Source organism: Phascolarctos cinereus, unplaced genomic scaffold (genome assembly GCF_003287225.1).
Source record: "Phascolarctos cinereus isolate Bilbo 61053 unplaced genomic scaffold, phaCin_HiC Scaffold_7;HRSCAF=346, whole genome shotgun sequence".
Lineage (NCBI taxonomy): Eukaryota > Metazoa > Chordata > Mammalia > Diprotodontia > Phascolarctidae > Phascolarctos > Phascolarctos cinereus.
In genome coordinates, this window is record NW_027556180.1 from 45,268,110 (window position 1) to 45,292,407 (window position 24,298).

The 24,298-nt window shown below is 44.0% G+C and overlaps 1 protein-coding gene across 2 annotated transcripts in view; it reads left to right on the forward strand.

Annotated features, from left to right (window-relative positions):
* The first annotated feature begins 5,009 nt into the window (after positions 1–5,009).
* Positions 5,010–24,298, forward strand: part of SIAH2 (siah E3 ubiquitin protein ligase 2) — a 32,219-nt gene continuing 12,930 nt past the window's right edge. Inside the window, exon 1 of one of the 2 annotated variants that reach the window (XM_078147492.1) lies at positions 5,010–6,051. In XM_078147492.1, coding sequence (XP_078003618.1) covers positions 5,572–6,051 — 480 coding nt within the window. In that variant the 5' untranslated portion in view covers positions 5,010–5,571. The remainder of the gene's footprint in view (positions 6,052–24,298) is intronic. The other variant, XM_020980885.2, reaches the window with a different exon arrangement.

Here is a 24,298-nt window from a genome sequence, read left to right on the forward strand (position 1 = left end):
GCATGCAGGTTAACAAGTAGCAAAACCAGAATTCATTTCCAGATGACTCCAAATATCCCACACTCAGTCCCCTGAACCACAGGGGATTTCAAAGGGTCATCAGCACTTTAACTGCCATGGCTCCAAAGAAGGCTTAGAATGTATATTCCTTGCTGAACTAACATGACATAGAAGAGTACACTGGCCTGGGTCATAGCCTAAGCCCTGCCATTAACTGGGAGCCTCTTTGAGGTGACACGGTGGATAGAGCACTAGGCTTGGAATCAGGAAGACTCATCTTTCAGAGTTCAAATCTGGCCTTACTAGCTGTGTGATCCTGGGTAAGTCACTTAACCCTGTTTGCCTCAGTTTCCTCATCTGTAAAATGAGCTAGAGAAGGAAATGGCAAATCGCTCCAATATGTTTGCTAAGAAAACCTCAAATGGGATCTGGAAGAGTCAGACATGACTGCAATAAGTCAACAACATCTGGGTGAGCTGGGGACAGTCATTCCCTTATTGGCATAAAAATGATCCATTAGATTAGGCTAAGGCCCCATCTAGCTCTAATGGGAAGCAACGTGGGTCATTGGAAAGCATACTGGTTTTGCAGTCACAGGACCCAAGCCCCCATCCCTCAAGACCCTTGGGTAGCTTCCCCCTCCACAGGCCTCAGTTTCTTCATCTGTAAAATGATTGGATTGAACTAGGTGACCTCTGAGGGCCCTTGTGACCATAGGTCCTGTGCAGAGGGATATTGTGTATATACCATGTTTTTATCTATAAGGCATAATATGCTTTTCTCCCCCTCTTCCACCAAAATACCATTTTGTTTTGTCCCTCACTAATGAGGCATACAAGATACCAGCCTTCACGCTGTTGAATCTGACAAGGTCCCTCCCCTGCTCAAAAATCTTTGGTAGCTCTCTATTATCAACAGGATACAATATGGTAAACTCTCAGCTTGGTATTCACAGATCTCCACAATCTAGTTTCAACCTGCCTTTAATGCCTTCTTTCCTACCACTTTCCAGTCTAACTGGATTTATTAGCTGTTCTTCACCTCATCCTGCTCAGTACATCACAGTTGTCTTGTAAGAGTCCCCGTAACAGACTGTAAGCTCCCTGAGGGCAGAGAATGTGACTTGTCCAGACTCTCAGGGCTCAGCACATCCACTAAGAGGTGCTTGATGGATGTTTCTTGCACAGTGGGTCATTGCACTCCTGCCCAGCCACATTCAGTCCTGTGGCCACTGCTGGGGAGACTCTATGTCTGGCACTTAGGACTGTTATTACTCCCTTCTCTTGGATTTTTGTTTGCATTTTTCTTCAATGGAAGGTAAGCTTTCCTCAGGCAGAGATTCTCTCACTTTTATCTTTATATTGCCCTAGCTCAGCACAGTGTATATAAAAAGCATTTAATATATGCTTCTTTATCTACTAACCCCGAGCTCTTCCTATGAATGAGAAAGCCAAAACAATCCCCTCTGAGTTGCATCAGCAGTGGCCTGAGGAACAAGATCTTGGTTGTGCAAGGCAGATAGGTCCCACCCAGTAAACACTTATGAAGCTCCTACTGTATACACTGGGGTATGAGTGGGTATGAGTTTAGATAAGACAGTCCTGACTACAAGGGTCACAGTTATATTCTAGTTATTAGCAAAGCCAGATCAGAGCTCAGGTATCCCAGCTCCCAGAAGAGTACACAGGACAAGCACCAGCCCTGAAGTCAGGAGGACCTGAGTTCAAATCCAGCCTCAGACTAAACATTTGACAGTTACTAGCTGTGTGACCTTGGGCAAGTCACTTAGCCCCAATTGCCTAAAAAACAAACAAAAAACAAGAGTACATGGGACAATACCCTGCTTACTTTCCCCATGTCTTCTGACTCACCGTAGCCAAGAGAGAGAGCACCCTATTCAAAACAAAGGCAACTCCTCATCCAAGCCCCAAGGCCATGGGAATCCTTAGAAACTGATGCAGACACATCACACTCCCCCAGCATTTTCTCAGAGGCAAGACCCCTTGACGTTTTCCCAGAGGCCTTCCCACAATCTTTTGAGATCTTCAAGACTGACCTGTGAACTCCATACAGAGAATGCCAAGACTATCATATCTCCTTTTAGTTATCTGGGTTGGCTAGGTGGCACAGTGGATAGATTCAGAGGACCTGAGTTTGGAACCAGCCTCAGACACTTACTGTCTGTGGGACCTTGGGCAAGTCACTTTAACCGCTGTCTGCCTCAGTTTCCTCATCTGGAATATGGGGTAACAATAGCACCTACCTCCCAAAGTTGTGAGGATTAAATGAAATTATAATTCTAAAGTACTTAGCATAGTGAAATATTAGCTATCAATCCAAGGTTTCAACTCCTTGGTCCTTATTAGTGCATAGTATTTAGCCAATCAAGTGTCTGGTATGGGCCACCCTAAATCCAAGGTATCCTTGCCCTGGAGGAGCTAACCTTCTATGGCAGGGTTTTGGGTTTTTGGTTTGCTTGTTTTTGGGGGGTTTTTTGCGAGGCAATTGGGGTTAAGTGACTTGCTCAGGGTCACACAGCTAAGTGAGTATCATGTGTCTGAGGCCAGATTTGAACTAGGGTCCTCCTGACTCCAGGGCTGGTGCTCTATCCACTGCACCACCTACCTGCCCCCTATGACAGGGGTTTTTAACCTGCATCCATGGACCTTCAAGGGTCATGAACATATTTCAAGGGGACCATGAACTTGAATGAGAAAAAAATTACATCTTTATTTTCACTAACCTTGAACTAAATTTTAGCATTTCCTTCAATAACGAATGTAGGCAACCAACTACAGTAATGGTTGCAGGACCTGTGACTTTGCCACCAATAGAAATCACAGATATGTTCATATCACATTACATATTTGTTCTATTATCTCTTATGATATAATCTTATTATTTCTTATCTCATCTCAAAATATCATAATTACTTTGAGATTGCTGCTGTTATTAAACCTACTTGCCGGGTCACACATGATTTCAGTCTTCTTGTCTACAGATAATATTTCAACATAATTGGTTTTCTATTTAATCCTATGTCTTTTATTTTATGCATTTAAAAACATTCTTCTGAGATGGGATCCAGAGGATTCAGACTGCTAAAGGAATCCACGACACAAAAAAAGCTTAAGAATTTCTGCTCTGTTGAGATGGGGGAGGAGAAAGGAAAAGGGATACATATGTAATAAACATACAAGTGTAAACTGAATAAATATAAGATAATTTGGGGAGGGGAAAAGAAGCACTAACATGGGAGGAATCAGGAAAGGCCCCATTTAGAATGCAACACACGAACTGAACTTTGAAGGAAAGTAGGGATTCTATGAGGCAGAGGCCAGGAGGGAAGTTCCTTCCAAGCATGGTGGAGGTGGGGGGGGGGAGGGGGGCAGCCATTGCAAAGGCAGGAGCCTAGGAGATGGAATTCCATGTGATAAACATCAAGGCTGTCTATACGGTCTGTGAAGGGTAATAATGTATAATAAGGTTGGAAAGGAAGCTTAGAGCCAGGTTTGGAAGGACTTAAAATCAATGCCTAGCAGGTTTTGTTTTAGATCCCATAACTAACATCCTCAGAAGGTTATTGAACAAGGAGGTGACATAGTGGAAGACCTGTGCTTTAGGAATATCACTAGTGACATAGTAATGATAGCTTTTTCATAGTGATTTAAAATTTCCAGAGCACTCTGCATCCATAATCCTATTTGATCCTCACCACCACTGGGTGGTAAGAACCACAGAGGAGTTAAGGAACTTGACGGGTGGTCCCACAGCTTTTAAATATCCGGGGTGGGGTTTGAATGCAAGCAGGGGTTTGCTACAGCCTGGCTCTGAGACTAGTGAGAGCATTTACACCTGGGAAATAAGGAAATGCTACAAATGACTGACCTGTATCAATGACTTGATTTATTGTTTTCATTGTCTAGACTGAAAAAAAAAAACAAACGAGAATACGTTAATGCAGATTAAAGGTTTTTTTGGAGAGCTGGTTTTTAAAAATTTACCAGCTCACCCCTGAATGCAAGCCTTCTTTCCCCATGAGGCCCTGAACTCTGTCCAGTAGGCACCCAAAAAGCATTGGTTAACACTGAACAGAAGTGGCCTTTACCGGGTTGACAAACCAGCTGGTTTAAGAAGTGGAGGGTGGGGCTGCTGTTTCAGCTCCTTTCTCTGGCCCTAGCCTAGCAAAAGTGCCACTGCTCAGAAAACTGGTCAAATTGCAAAGAGCATTGCCAGTCCACACTGGATGGCCACGTGGTCCAGGGTCAGGGAGCTTGGTGACCTCATTACTTACACAGGCCGCGTTGTGCTTGCCAGCTGCGGGCTCATCTCCTCCACGGCCGCCAAAACCAGTTCCCACATGTGTAACTGACCTATCAGGAATGCTACTCCCCTCCCACAAACCTTCCACAGGGCAGCCGAGCCCTCTGACTACTGTCAAAGAAAACCTCCATCCCCCTTGACAGAGGGCCTAACGTTAGGGCTCCAGCACCCATCTTCCGTGCCCCCACGGAGCACACAAGGCACAGTCAATCGATAAGGATGATCTGGCGCAGATTATGTGCCCAGCATTGTGCCGAACCGTGGGGATACAAAAACAAAATCTGTTGGCACAGTATACAGTGCTCTTTCTGGTTTCTGGATGACTCTACCCATATTGCTACCCAGTGTGTTGGGCGTGGCTAAAAACAAGATCAGCTGTCTTGGGAGACTGAATCCCAGGGGGGCCAGCTTAGGCTGGGCTGTGTCAGGGCTCTCGCTCCCTCCCTCTAGAGCTTAGAAGCAGCTAAAACCGGGAGATGCGAAATCTCCACTCTGACAACCGACAGCTCGGCGGCTCCAAGCAGGGAAGCAGGGAAGCCGCTCAATGCCAAGGGCAGCTTCCAGGGGCAGCCAGGAAACTTGGCCAGCACAACAACCAGGGCCACTCCCTCCCTCATCAAGGCGGGGAACGCCTCAGTCCACGCCCCGCCGCGAAGCCGGGCGGAGTCGAGCTCTGTGGGCAATCTGCCCCTGCCAGTCCTCTCAGCGAAGTGGCTGGGCGGAATCACACACGTGTCCGTGGCGTCACGTCGCCTCGGTCTCTTGCGTCAGATAATGTTCCAGAAGCGGGTGGGCTGAGGCTCCACACACGGCTTTGGCTCCCGATCAGGCTGGAAGCGGGCAGGCAGGTGGTACTTGTCGTGGGGGGGAGGTGGATAGGCGGGGCACTGGCCGGCTGGAGAGAGAGGAAGGCGCGCCCCGGGTTCCGTTGGCCAGTGGGAGCAGCTGCGTTTGGAGACGCCTTTGGAGAGCTGAGACATCGCTGGGACCCCGAGACGTCGCAGGGACCCCGAGATATCGTTGGAACGCTGGAGGCGTCCAATCGGCGGTGGTGGTGGCTGGCAGAGACGGCTCCCCGGAGCTCCCCGCCTCTTGGCTCACCCCGGCTTGCTTCCCTGGAGCAGTGGGCGGTCCCGGGGCAGCCGTGGTTGGTGCTTCATACCGAGACACCCCAGCGGGAAGGGAGTGGGTTGATTTCTGTGCCTCGGCCGATCGGCGCCCACAGTTCGATGGTTGGTTCAGAACGCGATGAGCCGCCCGTCCTCCACCGGACCCGGTGCTAACAAACCCTGTGGCAAGCAGCAGCAACAGCAGCCTCTGCAGCAGCCCCAGCCTCCGCAGCAGCAGCCGCCACAGCAGCACGCCCAGTCCCAGGCTGCGCCCCCGGCCGCCGTCACCATCTCGGCTGCCGGAGCTGGCTCGTCCGCGGTGGCAGCCGCGGCCGCAGTGATCTCGGGCCCTGGCGGAGGAGGCGGCGGCGGCGGCGGCGGCGGCGGCGGCGGCGGGCCGGTCTCTCCCCAGCACCACGAGCTGACTTCGCTCTTCGAGTGCCCGGTCTGTTTTGACTATGTCCTGCCCCCGATCCTGCAGTGCCAGGCCGGGCACTTGGTCTGTAACCAATGCCGCCAGAAGCTGAGTTGCTGCCCGACGTGCCGGGGATCCCTGACCCCTAGCATCAGGAACCTGGCCATGGAAAAAGTGGCCTCTGCTGTGCTATTTCCCTGCAAGGTAAGTAAGCCCGAGGTGCTGCGTGCAAACTCTTACTGCCCTTCAGCTGCCGCGTATCTAGGGGCGAGTGCTTGCTCCAGATGGCTGTTAAGGAGAGGCAGGCCAATGACGACCATCACCTAGGTGGAAAGGAGTAGACAGAGCACGGAATTGGAGTCTGGAAGATCTGGGTTCAAATGTCACCATTAGCTGTGTGACCCTTGGCAAGTTGATTAATCGCTCGGAGCCCGTTTCCTCATCAGTAAAGTGGGATAGCTGAACCTCTAAAGTCCCTTCCAATTCGAGATCTATGATCTAAGGTACCCCTTTTATATTTTTATATGTTTCCCCTAAACAAGCCATGTGTACCACTCCCCCAGCCTCCAAACCAGGACACGGTAACGAGATTCCCCACATTCTTCCTTTACCTGCCTCATTCGCCATTGAAACACAAAATACTGTACAAACATATAACTTCCTCTTCCTCTCTCCACCCTCCCGGCCCGCTCCTGTTCCCTCCTGGGTTCTTTTGAGGAATTCACATAGTGATATATAGCCTCTTGTTGGCACTCTGGAGACTGCTAACAAAATAAAATTTGGATTGAGATGTTCCAAGATGCTTAGGAGGAAAGAAAGATGGTCCCTCATCCCAGGGTTTGATGGGAGTTGGCTAATTCTCCTTCCTTGATCTGGAGTTCACTTCCTAGGCCTGAAAATATCTCCTGTTCCCTCGCTCACTGATTCTTGGGAGAGCCCTCCTTAGTAGTTCGTGGAGGGCTTCTAAGGGCATTCTTAACTCCAAGGTGCATTCACTAACACGTTTCTCCCTCCTCCAACTTGAAGATGAGACCATCAGGAAAAAGTTGTTACGTGTCTTAGGTGAAGTGCTCTGAAATTAAATTTTCATGCAGTTATTTATTATTGAGAGAGGAGCCTAGAGATTGCTTTTTGGTATAACTTTGACATTTTCAGAATTGCTTCTATTAACCCATTAGTTTCTAGGCCTTATTACTTAGCTACAACTATTCTCATCATCTCATCATCCTATCATCATAGTAATAAAAAAAAATGACACCTAGCACTTTCAGCTTAGCAAAGGGCTTTCTATAAATTATGTCCTTTGAGTCCAGAACAGCCCTAAGAAGTAGGTACTACAGATGTTTTTAACCCCCATTGTACAGAATAGGAAACTCAGCTCGGAAAGGGTAGTGACAATGGATCCAAACTTGGAAACTTATGTCAACACTCATACTTTTGAATTTGGGGAGTGGAGAAACTAAGCATCCTCATGGGCCATTTCAGGAGTCATTTGTCCCTTGGCATTTCTTATTTTGTAGGACAAGTGCTTCTTTTAAATTGAAAATCCACTGGGGAATTAGAGCTGGGGAATTGTAGTCGGGTGAAAATGAGTGACTTAATTTGGTGTTATACTGTCACAGAGCAAGCTTAAAATAAAGCATTATGTAAGGGTTTGAAGCAAATCAGTATCACTTGAATTGTGAAACCTAATTCACCGCAATAAATTGCTCTTTACCCATCACACCATCCCACACAGGGAGTTAGAGACCATCTTTTTCACTTTGTGTTGTATCACACTTCTTTACATCCTCAGAGAAGCTCAGCTTAGCCACTAACCCTTCACTTTTTCATTCTAGCAATTCACTCTGTGAATTTCTCTTATAAATTACATTTGGAAAAACATTTTCTGGAGTTTTCTTAGAGCCACTTGATGAAACCCATGAGAATGATGTGACAGTATAGAAAGTAGAGATAAATATATGATGGAAACTCCATGCTGGATGGAAGAGAGTAAGGAGTAGATTTCACCTTCTCCTTGAAATAGCCAATGGAAAATACATGATTTAGACTGGAATGAACTTCAATTGCCAAACCTAAATTTAAGAAAAATATTCTCTAGTTATGAGACCTACCTATAAGTGTTGAGATAACTACTTCTCTTCCCCCCAAAAGAAATCTCCTTTGGTTTCAAAAAACTATTGTGATTGCACCAAAGAGGAAGGGAAAGGTAACGACATGTGAAATTTCTAGTGTAGTGTATTTAACATCATAAATTTCACTTTCAGGATAGGTTGCGCTGGCTAGTTCCTGTTCAGCCAAAAGAAGTTCTTCAAGGTGAAGTTGTCTTTGAAAAATGGATAAGAGTAGAATGGGGGAAGTCAACTTTCAGTTTAGGGATTTAGCAGCTTCTTGGAATAAGTTGTAGGGAGAGATGCAATGACTAGATGTATCATTTTGCAAGCCAAAATAAATGCGGTTTAAAATAAAAGAGATGCTCACTGCTCACCACTCACCTCAGTGGCCTCATACCAAGCTTTAGTAGACTCTAGCTTGGCGTCATTGTTTCTCTGGAAATGATTTATGGAATTGGTATCATTTCCCCCTAGCTTTGGTTGTCCTGAGGTCCAAACCGAAGCTTCCTCCTCTTCTTCCCAAGCCCTTCCCAAGAAGTTAGTTATTGGTAAGGGAACTGTCTTGCAGTTCTTTCTAAACATCTCTCTGTTTGGCCGGCTGAGTGACGGAAAGTAGGGTGAGGGAGAAAGGGAGAAGGCTCTAGATACAAATGGGTGAACTTAAGGCTCTAGATACAAATGGGTAAACTTAAGAAGGCTCTAGATACAAATGTGTGAATTTAAGAAGGGTCTAGATACAAATGTGTGAACTTGAAGAGGAAAAAGCATGTTTTACCGGCAGGACTGAGCTCTGGTCCCAACTTTACCATTAACTAAGTGATCCTGGCTCCGTCAATTCATCTCTCTTGACCTCGGTTTCCAAAAATGAGTGTGTATGAAAAGAATATTGGATTTGGAGTAAAAAAGTAAAACCTAGGTTTGACTTTAGGCTATATCATTTACTTCCTGTGTGATGCGGAGAAATCAGTCAACCAGCATTTAATTAAGTGTCTTAATGTGTGCCAGGTACTGTGCTTAGCACTAAGAATCTTGAATCATATTATCCTAAAAGGTAGCTCCCATCTTACCTTCTCAATCAGATCTGGCTTGAGGTTTGGACTATAGATGATCAGCACTTAACATTCTATAATAGGAAAAGGTAAACATATAGGAATTTGAAAGTTTGAGCATAATATCCTTATCTGTAAAATGGGGGCATTAGACTAGATGGCCCCAAAAATCTCAATCTCTGATTCTCTGGTCTTGGGAAAGGGAGGGACATAGAGCAAGAATTTATCACTAGCCTCCCAAAAGCATCTGATAATTTGAATGCTTGGAGAATTTCACTAAGTTGTTGAAAAATCATTTTCTAGAAAATTAGAAGAATTTTGTAGAGGAGTGTTAAAAATAACTCAATGTCAGAACTTTCCTATGGTCTCCTCCAGGCTCCCATCACTTCTCTTGGTTAAATCTTCATGTCAGACATACTTACTGACAAATCGCCATCTGACCTGGCTGTTGGATTATTAACAAAATGGTTTAAGTGAGACCCTTTGATTGAGGTGGAGAAGTAGCATTATTCAGGGCAAGTTCCCCTTTCCCATGGGGGGCAGAGGAAGAGATATTTGTCAGAGAAAGGTACATTTGTAAAAGGATTTTTAGTAAATCTAGGAGTTGCTCTGTGGTTGAAAAGTTTTGAGATAGTTGTTATATCTTATGGCAGCCTGTGTGTGTTGGAGTAGGTCAGAAAAAGGAGAATCAATTGCCTCTATCCTGTGCTGCTTTTAATTCAGATCAGCCACAAACAATCTGACTGACTCATAATTGGGTGGGGATTGTTTTGGGGACAACATTGGCTCATCTGTGCTGTCAATGATAGTCTTCAATGGGAATTCCCCCCCCCATGTTTGTATTTGTTATGGGTTCAAGTTTCTAACATCTCAATTCACTATGAGTTAAAAATCACTGGGAGCCCACAGCTTATGTGACCAGCAGCTGCTATTTATGGAGCTGTTATTTATGTTCATTAGGAAAAGCCAAGTTCAACCCAGATCATAGGATAACGCAAGACAACAGACCTGGTGAACTTTCAGGCTAGCCACTCTGACTCCCTCATTTGACAGATGAGAAAATGGAGACCATTTTCTAAGGGTTTCTAAGTGACTTGCCCAGGGACACATAGCCAGGAACTCAAGCCCAGCTCTTTTCTTCCTTCAAATTGAGCATCCAACCACTATACTGCCACCTGAATGAAAGAAAATTCAAGAGCTTACTCCTGGACTTTGGACCTTAGGAGAACCCAAAAGAGACCTCAGTGACCATCTAGCCCAACACCATCATTTTACAGATGAGGAAACTGAGGCCCAGAGAAATAAAGTGACTTACTTAACCAGGATCTCCAGGAGTATAAATTAGATCTTCTGACTCAGAAGCCAGAGTCCCTTCCACTACACCAGAAGATGTTTAGAATGATTCTTTCCATCATTTTCAGGATCATTCTCAGAACCTGAAAGTTCTCGTGTGCATTTGCCCCAGGATATGAAGTGCATTAGAACATCATGATCACCATCACTCATGATAATGATAATAGGTGACATTTATATAGCTCCTGCTATATACCAGGCACTCTGCCAAGCATTTTTACCAGTATTATCTCATTTAATCTTCACAACCACCTTAGGAAGTAGGCTCTATTGTTATCCCCATTTTACAGATGAGGAAACTGAGGCAAACAGAGGCTAAGTGACTTGCCCAGGGTCACAGGGCTAGTAGTGCCTGAAAACATGTTTTAGGCACATATTGGGAAAAGAATAAGGACCCTTAAGTTGAGAACTGGATTCCAGGCATGACTGGCCACCTCCTTTCTGTCAGGTAACTTTGCAGTGAAATTATTTTTCTTTGGATGGAAGCTCTATTAGAGTTAGTAGAAAGAGCCCTAGAAAAGGATTCAGGTGCCCTGAGTTCTAATTTAGACCCTGCCATGACCTAGTTGTGTGCCACTGGGCAAGTCATGCTTTGAAACTCAAGTTTCCTCCTCTGTAATGGGAGGCGATTGGGCTAGAGGTTTTATTTCAACAAATATTGATTGAGTACCTACTATGTGCAAGATGCTGATAGGTCCTGTAGTGCAGAGGTGTCAAAGACAGGCCTGATGGTTGCATACAGTCCCTGACGCTTCCAAGGCTGAACCAGATTAAAATGTAATTAATTGGGAAAATTTAACAAAATGAATAAAAATACAGTAAAGATTAGATAATGTTAATGTGTATGCAGCCCACATGGATCCTTATATTTGAGTTTGCCACCACTGGTACAATCTATGCAGAGAACAAGATGCAGTCATAGCCCTTAGGTATTTACAGTCTATATAGTCTCTCTCTCTCTCCATATATATATATATATATATATGTGTGTGTGTGTGTGTGTGTATAGATAGATATACACACACAGTCTATATAGTCTCTCTCTCTCCATATATATATATATATGTGTGTGTGTGTGTGTGTGCATAGATAGATGCACACACAGTCTATATAGTATACAGTATATACGAATATACAAATAAGCCACAATGAGATAATAAAAGGAATCCTCAAAGCCTTAGTTCAGTTTTAAAATATTTGGGGGACTCAGGAGATAGTCTCTATTTATAAAATGCTTTGCAAACCTTAAAGATGTATAAATGCTAGATATTATTATTAATAATGTGAAAGTCTGGGGGCAGCTAGGTGGCACAGTGGATAGAACACCAGCCCTGGAGTCAGGAGGGCCCGAGTTCAAATCCAACCTCATACACGTGATACTTACTAGCTGTGTGAGCATGGGCAAGTCACTTAACCCCTATTGCCTCAACAACAAAAGTGAAAGTCTGCTACAACAGTTATGACCAAGCACTTTGTTTGGGACTGGGAAGGTGGTGGGGAAGGGAAGGGGTCACCTTCCAACTGAGGGGAATCTGGGTAGCCTTCATAGAGTAGATGACTTTTCATCAGGGATTTGAAGAATGAGCAGGAATTAGGAAAGCAGAGCTTCACTGCCTTCCATCCTCAACAGATATTTATAGCCTAAGTGCTGTTTTTATTATCGTTCATCCGTTTCAGTCCTGTCCTACGCTTTGTGACCCATTTGGAGTTTTCTTGGCAAAGATACTGGAGTGGTTGGCCATTTCCTTCTCCAGCACTTTTTACAGATGAGGAAACTGAGGCAAACAAAGTTAAGTGACTTGCCCAGGGCCACACAGCTAATAAGTGTCTGAGGCTAGATATTGAACTCAGAAAGAGGAGTCTTCCTAATTCTAAGCCCAGCACTTAATGTGCTGCTGGGGGAGATATGAAGTAGATAACTGATACATAATAGCAGGTGGTTAAGGGAATTGGAAAGATGTGAAGTAAAGTCTGAGGTGGAACCAGGGAAGGCTTACTGAAAAAGGTGCCGTTTGAGTTGGGCTTTTATAGGATGAGAAGAACTTAGCAAAGGAAGTTGGAAGGGTGGGGAGAATGGAGAGAATATCAGGCCCAAGAGGAAAGCATAAATGAAAGCACATGGGGAGTACTATAAAAATACCATGTGTATGTTGGAAGCAGAGAAGAGTTCGATTGTCAGGAACATAGAATATACAGGGGGAGCAAAGTGAAGTATACTGGATGGTGGTAGTTAGGTGCCAGATTGTATAGGACCTTGAATCCCAGGCATAGGGGTTTGAACTTGACTCAGTAAGGAATAGGAGCCTACTGAAGATTTCTTGTTGGTTTTTTTTTTCATAGTTACATGACCAGGTCTGTGCATAAGATTATGAAGAATAGATTGGAAGAGGGAGGGAGTAGAATTGAGTGGGAGAAACCATTTAGGAGGCTATTGAATGTTCCAGGCAGATGGTAATAAGGATGGTGTTGGGGAAAATACAGATGAGCTATTACAGAGGTAGAATCAATGGGATGTTGTAACTGATTGACTATGAGAGAGAAGAGTCCAAGTGAGATTAGAAATAGATAAGGTTAATGAACAGGTTGGAGCAAGGAGGGTGGGAAGGGCATGCCAGGCAAGTATGAACTCATTCAAGGAGTTGGGAAAGTATGGGGAACAATAAATAACATAGGTTGGATGGAGTACAGGGTATGTGAGCTGGACAGGTAGCTTGGAGTCAAAGCATGATGGGAATCGAATGCCCGGCTAAAATGAGTGCTTTTGTTTTTTATATGGTGGAAGAGAAGGCCATACTAGAGCCCCAAGCACTGCTTTCTACCCGGGGAGAGCGGAAAGGGGGTGGAGTATCCATTACACCTAGGGACTGGTGCTGAGGGCTGGGTGTCAAGTTTTTGAGCCAAGTCTATGACACATGAGAGCTGTCCCTAATAATGATTCATCTGGGAGCCATTGTGTAGGCTGGAGTGGAGGTAGGGAGAGACTAGAGCAAGGGTTCTTAATGAGGATCCATGATCTTGTTATTAAATATATTTTGATAAATGTATTTAAATAGAATTGATTTCCTTTGTAATCCTATACATTTTATTTAAGTTATTTTAAAACATTATTCTAGGAAGGGGTCCATAGGCTTCATCAGGCTACAAATGAGTCCATCTAGACTTATTAGCTGGTGGCACAATGGAGGTAGAATCCTGGGCCTGGAGTCAGGAAGACCCAAGTTCGAATGTGACCTCAGATGCTCACACTTAGTAGCTTTGTGACCCTGGGCAAGTCATTTAATCTCTGCCTCAGTTTCCTCAGTTGAAAATGGGAATAGTAATAGCACCTACCTCCCAGGGTTGTTGTGAGGATCAAATGAGATAATATTTGTAAAAGTGCTGAGCACAGTGCCTGACACTTAGTAGGCACTATACAAATACTTATTCATTTCCTCTTCCCCTCTTGCATATCTCTCTCTCTCTCTCTCTCTCTCTCTCTCTCTCTCTTTCTTTCTGTCTCTCTCTCTCTCTCTCTCTCTCTCTCTCTCTCTCTCTCTCTCTCTGTCTCTCTCTCTCTCTCTCTCTCTCTCTCTCTCTCTCTCTCTCTCTCTCTCTCTCTCTCTCACACACACACACACACACACACACACACACAGAGTTTTAAGAACTCCTGAACTAGAGGTTAAGATATCAGTATGGAGGTGATTGCAGTAATATAGGCAAGAAGTGATGAGAGTTGTAGTTAGGGTGGAAGCAGTAGGAATGAAAACAAGAGCATAGGTGTGAAGGTCAACAGGCATTCGTTAAGAGCCTACTTACAATGTGCCAGGGACTGGGGATACAAAAGAAGGCAGAAACAGCCCCTGCCCTCTGGGAGCTCCATTCTAATGGAGGAGACAATATTCAAATAACAAGATAGACACAAGGCCCATTGTTAAGTTAATTGGAGAGAAAAAGTACTAGCCATAGAAAATGTTTTTTGAAGATGGAGATTTTACTAGCTGTGTGACCCTGGGCAAGTCACTTAACCCTGATTGCCTCACAAAAAAAAAAGAAAGAAAGAAAGATGGAGATTTTAGCTGGGAGTGGAATCCAGGAAGCTAGGAGGTAAGACAAAGTGGGAGAGGATTCTAGGCATGAGAGACAACCAGTGAAAATGATACAATGGAGAATGTTGTGTGCAAAGATGAGGGCCAAAATAGAAATAGCAAGATTAATTGATTATCTGTGGCCCTCTAGAGAAGTGAAAGAAGACCTGGTAGTTTTGAGGTAGAGGAGCATGAAGAAGCAGGTTTTGGAGGGGGAAGGTGAGTTGAGTTTTGGTTATGTTGTTAGCCTGCTGAAAAGAAGATCTGGCTGTCTTAGGAACTTTTTTCTGTTTGGCCTCAGGATAGAAACAGGAGCTTAATAAATGTTTGTTAAATTGAATTGAGTCCTACCTCCAGCAGTCAGCCAGAGTTCAGTAACTTCTACCCATCATTCCTCTCTTCAAAGTACTGAGGATATAGAGATCAATAAAGGGAAATGGTTCTTGCCCTCCAAGAACTTCCATTCTGGGAAAAGGGGCAGAAAGGAATGTGTACCACACGCACCCAGGAGAGAGTGAAGTAACAACTGAGAATGACTTGTTCAAGTAGGAGTGCCCTAGCTTAGCCTCCAAGAAAGCTAGGAATTAATTCTAATTGACTAGAGTAAAGAGATAGCAGATTCCAGGCATTAGGGGGAGGGAGGATCTGGGAGATAGATAGAGGATAAATTCATGGAATGGCTAATCTTTCAGGTTGGCTGGTCCTTACTGTGCCAGAGGGAAAATAATATGAAATGAATGTGAAAGAGCTAAATTGGTAATAAAGTAGAGAGCAGTTGAAGGACTGACAGAAGTTGAATTGACATGTTCATTTCAGCAAACATTTAACCTATCACATAAGAGCTGGGATAAGAGCATTTTAGAAACTGAAGCCTATGTAAAATGTAAAAGTATTGTATCATGTAATTACCAGTTATTCTGTCAGGTCAGCTTGCTGCTGGCTTTTTTTTTTTTAGGTTGTGTCAGGTGCTTTCCTGGCATTGGAATATTTGATTTCTTGGGCATTTATTAAGCCTATTCTTTGGGCTGATGTGATACTTAGGTGTTGGGGATATTGTACAAAGTCAAAAATGAAAGAACAGCCCAGGTCCTCAAGGAGTTTCCATTTTACTGGTGAAAAGTAACACTGTCCTTGTTCTTGAGTTTGTGATCTAAAACAAATATACGGATACATATGAGGACCCATGGTTTGTGGCAAAGGACTGACAAGCCAAGTCACCCAGCTTTCAGGGAGATCACACCCTGGCAAGGAATGGAACATCTTGACCTTAATGGCTCTTCAAATTTTTGGGTGTCATGGGTGCCTTAGTTTTGGGAATACCAGTTATGGACTCCTTATCGAAACGAGCTTTTTGAATGCATAAAATAAAACACATAGGATTACAGAGGAAATGAATTCGACTGAAATGGAGTTCTCAAGCTCCATGTTCTTGAGCCTTAAAAAGAGGTTGGCCCTAAGGTAGGCAGGGATTGAGCCCTGCAGGGGCTGTGGCTGATCACTCCTGTGGTCAAAGTTGTTTCCTGGGGAAGAGTGCATTTATAGTTGACTGGGTTTTTGTTTTCTTTTCTTTTCTTTTTTGGCTAGGCAGTGGGGTTAAGTGACTTGCCCAGGGTCGCACAGCTAGTAGGTGTCAGGTGTCTGAGTCACATTTGAAATCAGGTCCTCCTGAATCCAGGGCCGGTGTTCTATTCACTACGCCACCTAGCTGCCCCAATAGTTAACTGTTAATGAAAAGGAGAGTGCTTTCACTGAGAGCCACAACCCTACTAACTTAGACATTTAGTAGAATGTAAGCTTCCTGAAGACAGGGACCACTTTTGTTTTTGTGTATCCTGGACTGAATGCCTCAGCACCTGGCATATAGGTGCCTAATGCATGTTTACTGGGTTGAATTGAGTAGAACAAAACATGATTGATTACAGTTTTATACTAATATAATTATATTAATATTCCCAATACAAAAATATCTTATGGAGCTATAATGGCATGAAAATACCTGACTTAGGAACAACATAAGGATTTTTACAATCACCTTTTAAAAACTGAAGTCAGGTTAAAAATGAATATTTAGCCTAGTAGTTCTCTAGCTTTTTTTTTTTCCCCTCACAGCATAGTACACCTCAGTACTTAATGAAGTGAGACACTGTTTAAGTTGTCAGCACAACTAAGTTGCAGCTTCTCAAGTTAGGAGAATTCTGACTCAAAAGAAATCACATATTTTAAAAAATAGCTCTCTGTGGTTTTATCCGAAACAGTCTTTTTTATCTCCACTCCCACCCTGCCATAGCTCCCTTTTCCCCAATAGAACGAAAGCTTCTGTGAGGCAAGGACGATTTTGTTTTGTTTTGTCTTTGTATCTTCCGCATCTAGCATGATATCTTATGTAGTGATGGCTTAATAAATGCCTGTTGGATTAAATTGAATAGATTAATCCCTAAATCACTTTCAAGCAGGAAGGGACCTTGGAAATCCTATCATCCAAATCCTGTATTTTACAGCTGAATCCTTGAGTTACAGAGTGACTTAGCCAAGGTCACTTCTTTCATAGAGGGCACATTTTTGAGGGGGGGGGCAATCACCAAAGTGTCTAGTTTCTACTCAGTTGCAGTAGAAAGATCAGTCAACTGGAGAGTGATTGAGGAATTAAGGTGTTGTACTTTTTTCTGACCCTCTAACCCTTTTGTTCAGCCTTGTTGCTGAAAATCTTTTGAAGATGCTTTTCTTCTTTTTAAGTGGAGTCAATATGCTAAACACGACTCTATGAGTGCTCAGAGGACCATGTAAATTGCAATGTTTCAGGATCATCAGTCAATTAACACACATTTCCTAAGCACTTGGTTCTAATTCCAGGCACTGGACAAAACCCTGAGGAATAAAAGAAAGGCACAAACAATTTTGCCTCTCCAAGAGCTTACTGAGAAGGGGACAAGGTGGCTCCCCCCCCCCTTGCATAAAAGATAGAAAAAGATAGAAAGGTAACCTTTGAGGAGAGGACTCTGGCTACTAGAGTCGAGCAGCTGGGAGGACTGGCCTCCTGCAGAAGGTGGGCATTGAGGTAAGACTTTCAGGAAGCCAGGAGTGGAAAGGTGAGGAGGGAGACCATCCTAGGCATGAGGGCCAAGCAGTTAAGCCACGGAGGTGGGAAATGGAGCGCCCTGTGCAAGGGATGTGCAATATGCTTCCCATGTATAGGAGCTAAGAATTAACTCAGAGCTCTTGATTCCTCTTTAGTTGAAGCATTTTTATTACTTTTACAAGGGAAAAGCTAGATTGTCGACACACTAACCCAGTGTCACAGCCAAACTCTTCATCTGAGATGAGTATTGCAGAACAATTTATAATATTTTGTGGAAAAAAATCAAATGAGAATGGTGGGAAGTGTGAGGAGACCGATGAGTATGTGATACACAGTTAAGCTCTGTGGCAGTGACTGTTTTGGAATATTCTGAGAAAGTTAAAATATTAAATGATTAAATTAAAATATAAAATGATTAGAAGTTGAGTGGATACTTGTCCATTCTGAGCAACAGCAAGGTTTCCCATGGGGTGAGATGGGGGGAGTGTTACATTATCATAGTCTCTCTGGAAGCAATAACTAGCTGACCCACCTTCCTTTCTTATAATGAATGACAAGCTCTCTAAGGGCTTAGCTAACACAGGCCTGGAGCCCTGATGCAGAAGGTGTGGGAGATTGCCCTCCAGCCGTACTGACCAGACGACATTGATTTTTGACAATATCTCTGACATGCCTGCTTACTTGATTTGAAGGCTCAAAGGATGGTACAACAGATTTGGCATCCAAAGGATGCCCTGGATTTGACATCTACAGAGGACCTGGGTCCAATTCCCAACTCTGTTCCTTCCTACCTGTGTGTCTTTGGGCAAGGTACTCTGGGTCTCAGGTTCAAATTGGACAAGAAAATTTGAAATAATAGCTCTATTTGTGATTTGCCTCTTTTGAAAAAAAAAAGGTAAAACAGAGAGGTAGATTCTGTTTTTTGGGGTTTCTGGGTAGTAAAATTCTAGTTAATTGAACTTTTAAAGTCTGGAGACCTGCCTAGCCTTGCCAACTGGCTCCACAAAATCATGAAGTTGGACAAAACAATGGTATTAGTTCAGAGGGAACAGTGTCAGAAATTCAAGATGGGTTCCCTGGGCAGCCAAAATTCAGGCTATAAAGGCTTAAAAGGCAAAAGATGAGGTGGAATTTTACCCAAGTGGAAGCTCTTTTCTCTTCCTCCTTCCCTCCTCTCTTCTCTCCTCTCTCTCCATTCCTCTCCTCTTCTCCTCCTCCCCTGTCTGCCCCTCCCTTCCTGTCCATGTTTTTCCCTCTCCCCTCCATCAAAAGGAAGAGAGGGTCATCTCCCTTGAACTCCACAAGGAGTCAGGTTTTTTGATCGACATTGTGTGCTCCCTAGCAATCAGAGAGCAGAGAGGTCCAAGGGCAAGCCTGGAATAAAGTGCTATTTGTAACTAGGTGGCCACGGTGACTTGTGATCCAGAACCAAAGGAAACATTTGCTATTTTAGAGTTAGTGAGAAGGATAACTAGTCTCAGCAGGAAAAAAAAAATGCTTGGTGCAAACAGCATTGAAATCTCTCAGAAACTGCAAGATAGCAGTTTATCTGTGGCCAGTAGAGATTAGACTAGGTATTTCCGGACTTTATTTTGGTACAGTTCAAAGAACACTGGATTGGGAGTGGGAGTAGTATCCCAGTTCAGCTGCTTACTACCTGTACAACCTTCGGTCAGTCACTTTTTCTCTTGGCCTCAGTTTCACCATCTGCAAAAAGAGGGAGCTAGTACTAGATGATCTCTTAAGTTGTCCATTAAGGTCCCTTCCAGCTCTAAATCTGTGGTGCTCTACCAGTATTAGCGATAAGAATCCAAGCCAATCCAACAAGCTTTTATCTACTAGCTCCCCGGCACTGGGGATCCCAAGACTGAAAGTAAAGTCATTCCTGCCCTCAGTGAGCTTCCATTCTTTCTTTGCCTCATGGTTTTTTAATTAAATTTTCTTTAAAAAAAAATCAAACTTTTTTCCTCCCTCCCACTTCCCCCTCAATGCCTACTCCAACCCCCCCCCCAGCCAAAAGAGCCTTTTCTGGAATTATGATTAACCATTGTCTTCAGAGTTCTTAAGTCTTTCAGAACTGTTTGCTTGTTTTACAATATCAGTGTTCAGTTCATTCAAAGAGTTTGTATGCTGATGGTATAGACAACATGTACATGTATTCAGTTCGGTCATCTTCAGTTACGTCCAACTCTTTGTAACCCCATATGGGGTTTTCTTGGCAGAGATACTGGAGTGGTTTGCCATTTCCTTCTCTAGCTCATTTTACAGTTGAGGAAACTGAGTCAAACAAGGTTAAGTGACTTACCTAGGGTCATACAGCCAGTAAGTATCTCAGGCCAGATTTGAACTCACGAAGATGAGTCTTCCTGCTCAGGCCTGGACTGTGTCACCTAAGTTGTGCCATGTGTACATATATTGGGATGTACAAAACATACAGTCTAACCTTTAGGGGTGTGGCAGGCAAGGTGTCCTTCAGAAGTTTGAGCTGAGTCTGAATCAAGCCAGAGATTGCCAAGCGACAAAGGTGAGGAGGGAGTCATCCAAAGGTTGGAGTGAGGAAGAGCAGGAGGGTTAGTTTGAATGTATATGTGCATAGAGGGGAATGATGTGTAATGAGACTGGAAATAGGAGGTAGAAGCGCCTTGAAAAGTACTATTCAAATACAAATCTAATCCTTCAGACACTCTCTAGCTGTTTGACCCTGGGAAAGTCACTTCACCTCTGTTGCCTTAGTTTCCTCATCTGTAAAATGGGAATAATAAAAGCACCTACTTCCCAGGGTTATTGTGAGGATAAAATGATACAATTATAAAGTGTTGAGCATAGTGCCTGGCACACAGTAGGTGCTATGTAAATCTTAACCATTATTATATACAACATAAATATATGCCCATAAATACAGTAAGAGCTCATTGCACTGTAAAATGCCTGGGGACTTAGATTTAGGCCAAATATATTTACCTAGTTAATAAGAGTTTCTTTTTTCACTCTTCCACCCCCTGACACCAGCCTTCATAATGTGGTTCTACCTTTAAGACTGGTGTGAGAATAAACCTAAGAAATTTCCCCCCACCCACATGTGTCTCTTTGAGGAGATCAGAATGTACTTCTTCAAAAAACCCTGTATGGGAGGGAGTAGCTGGAAATCCATTGGCAAAACTCCATCAGCTTTGTTCTCATTGCCCTCCCTGCCCTCCCCACCCCCTTCCCCCAGCCCCAAGTCCCTTCACAACTGGGTAGCCATCATACCTGTCCTCTCCATACTCAGGAAGAGTGTATGAAGTGATCTCTAAGCTAGGTATCATTCATTTACGGGATAAGGGTCTGTCCCCCTCGACTCAGAGCTGCCTTGGGCCAAAGGTGGGAGAGAATTCCATTTTTATTCACCATATATAGGCTTGCCTCTGTTATGCTTAACACAGTGGCAAACATATAGCAAGTACTTAATAACAGCTTGTTGCCCTGCCTTACACTTTGAGACTTGAACACTGAGGGTTTAAACTGAGTATACAGGACTCCTATTTTTGGATTGGGAGGACGAGGAGGAAGAGGAAGAGGAGGAAGTCATTGGTTTTCATCTTAACTCTGGCTCTTACTCTAAAAATGAGGATTTTCCAAGAAGAAGCTGTGATCCAGCAAGTAAGAGGACAGGTCTCTGTCAGGACCCAGACATCAACTTGAAGAAAAACAGCCTCTCTTTTTAACTTTCCATTCATTTTTCTCATATCTAACTTTCTTTTGTCTCCTTGTTTCATATTTTATTAATCCTTCAAAAGAAAAATAATAGTAAACATTCCTAGTCTGATTGCTTCCTTAATGCTTTGATCTTAACTTCCTTCCTTCTCTGGCCTGGTAGGAGGCCCTCTGCCCTCCTCATCTTGTTGCTTGATCTACCCACATTCCTGCCCTGGGGGATGCCTATCCAGCTTCTCACTGCACTGGCTTTAGTAGGCCTGGTCATACTCCTTCCTCATCCTATGCCTTGCCTCATGCCCCAGGGTGGCATTTGGGCCTTGCCTGCCCTTCTGCCATTGCCAGTGAACACTTGGACCTTCCATGCTTGAGAGTTCTGCCCAGATACCAAATGGATCTCCGAAGACCTGACTGTCTTAGTAATTCCTGGGTGGATTCTGGGTTTTTATTTTGTTCTGTTTTTGCTGGATAGACGGCCTAATGTAATTAGAGAATTTGGGGAGTTCATATCAGTCAACACATGTTCTTTAAGCACCAATTGAATGACAGATCCTATGCTAGGTACTGGGGACATAGTGATAAAAACAGTTAAGTCCCTGCCCTGAAGCAGCTTATGTTCTAGGAGAGGACAGGGAGAGATATGAGAGACAGAGAAACAGAGAGAGAGTGTGTGTGTGGCATGTATGTGTCTGTGTTTTGTTTCATTTTGGGGGTGCCTGCAGTGATGACTTCTGGTGTCACCGTGCTGAATCAAAAGTGCTAGAAGGGTGGAAGTGGGAATGCAGTCTTTGGACCTAAATCGGATAGTTGATTTGTCGTGTAGGTGGTGGCCTGACGTAATGAAAGTATACTCAGTGTAGGAGAAACACTGCTATCGTCTGAAATAAGATGGTAGCATGGCATTTTTTGATCCATGGACTTTTTTCTGTGGTGCCCCAGACTTTGAGTCCTACCTCACATAGGGCTTCTATGCTACATGACCATTGGGAACTCCCTTGATTTCCCTGCGACTCAGTTTTTTCACCTGTAAAATGGAGACAGTAGCGCTTACCACTTTAAAATCCCATATAAATGTCAGCTTTTATTCTGTTGAGAGGTAGTGCAGCATGATGGATAGAGTTGGCCTTGAACCCAGGAAGAGCCGAGTGCAAGCCCTGCCTTTGACATGTACTGGCTGTGTGACCCTGGGCAAGTACTTCTGCATGCAGCTGAGAAAAGAAATTGCAGAGAAGATCCCCATCTGCATTGGTAGAGGGGATTTCCTCACCGATGAGTACCAGTTCTCATTCTTCGCTATCTCTTCTATTACATGGGAAATGGAGGTGGTGACGGTGGTTTGGCCCTGCCTCCAAGAGCCATTATTCATGCTGGCTTTTTCCAGGTGATTTTGTTGTCTTAAATATCACTCAGAAGGGATCTTCCAGAACTGGTTCTTCAGGCTGATGTGGGACTGCCTTGATCACTGGCTCCTCTGCCTGGGGGCCCAGTCAGGAAGCAACCTCAGTTGGGAGCTTTGGCGATAAACCACAGCCACAGAGCCGGTCGGGCTTTTGAAAGCCAGGCACTGTCTTCACCCTAGCCAGGAGTTCTCAGGTATCCATGATGTCGTTGTCCCCCTCCCCCAATCTTGGCAGCCAAGCCAACTTTCCTTCCCTAAGGAAATCATCTATAATGTGCTGCTTTTCAGCTTTTTCCCTCTGGCCAGTTGGGCAAAGGGGAAGGAATGGCTTTCCCAACATTCACAGTCACAGTCTACCCAGAGCTCTGAAAGGGAATTTTCTTGCCAGAAGTACTTTGAGAAAGTCAAGTTCAATTCAGTGCAATTTAACAAACTTTTATTAAAGGCTCAAAAGAGGTACTAGTTGTATAGCACTTAGCATAATGCCTGGCACATAGTAGGCACTACATGAACATGGATTCCTCTTCCCTCCTCTAAATGCTTGCTATGAGCAAGATGTATTGTTCAAGATGCCCAGGACACAAAAGGGGGGGGGAGTGAATTCCAGTCCCTACCCTCAAGAAGCTTCCATTCTATTGTGGGGACGATTTATCAACAGGGAAATATAAGGAAGGAATATCCTAACAGGTAAGGCAGGGTATCAAGACTCCCCTAAGAGGTGACCCTGGGATGAGCCTTGAGAAAAACAAAGGATTGTAAGAGATGAAGATGGAGGGAGTGAATTTTAGTTGTGATCTCTAAAGACGAAGAACTGGGAGAAGGAATGCAGAGTTTGAGGGGCCAGCTGGTAGATCAGTTTGGTAGAATGGATAATGTGTGAAGGTGAATAAGGTAAAACAGGCTAGAGTTAGACTGTGAAGGGCTGTGAATGGCAGGCTGAAGGAATTTGTGGTTTGTCCTAGAGGCAATAGGGAGCCATTGATGACCCTTGAGCAGACAAGGCACCCTTATGGCTTTGGAAGATTAATTTTGGTCATGTGGTAAATGGCTTGGAGAAGGGGGAGACAAGAAGTAGAAAACAATAATTCAGAGGAAAGATGCTGAAGAACCTGGCATAGAGTGGTAAATGTGTAGCAATTTGGTTTTTCCCCCTGACTTGTCCTCCCTGTTGGAAGAACATTCTGCTTTCTTCAGCAACATTCTCAGTTCATCTTCAGTAAAATTGTTACTTCCTTGTCGACTGTTATCTCACATATGTTCTCACCCAGCCTTGGAAAGCCATGGGATGGAGAAGTCCCCAGTTGGGCCTCCCAGCATCAAGATGTATAAAAATACTTTGTATTCCTTAGAGGAAGCGCATGAGATAAATGAATTACTCATTGTTACATTTGTCCTATCAGGGAGTTCTGGCTTTCTGGGAGTTTGGAGACAGTCAGTGTGAAAGGGTAGCTGCAACGAAGCCCCTCATGTATTTATAAGCCAACAGTGAGCTACAAATCAATGTTTCAGGCTCGGAGAAGGTGACTGGAAGACTCCAAGTTTAAATGGTTTGCCCAGAGTGTGGTAGCTGATCAGAAGAAGCAAGAGAGCCCTCGCGACATCAGTGCTCCTTACCTAGGTCTGCTTTTTACCCTACAGACTCATTGTCCTTCCCAGAGGATAACAGGTTTGTTTCTCTTTAGAGCTACTAAAAGCTGGAG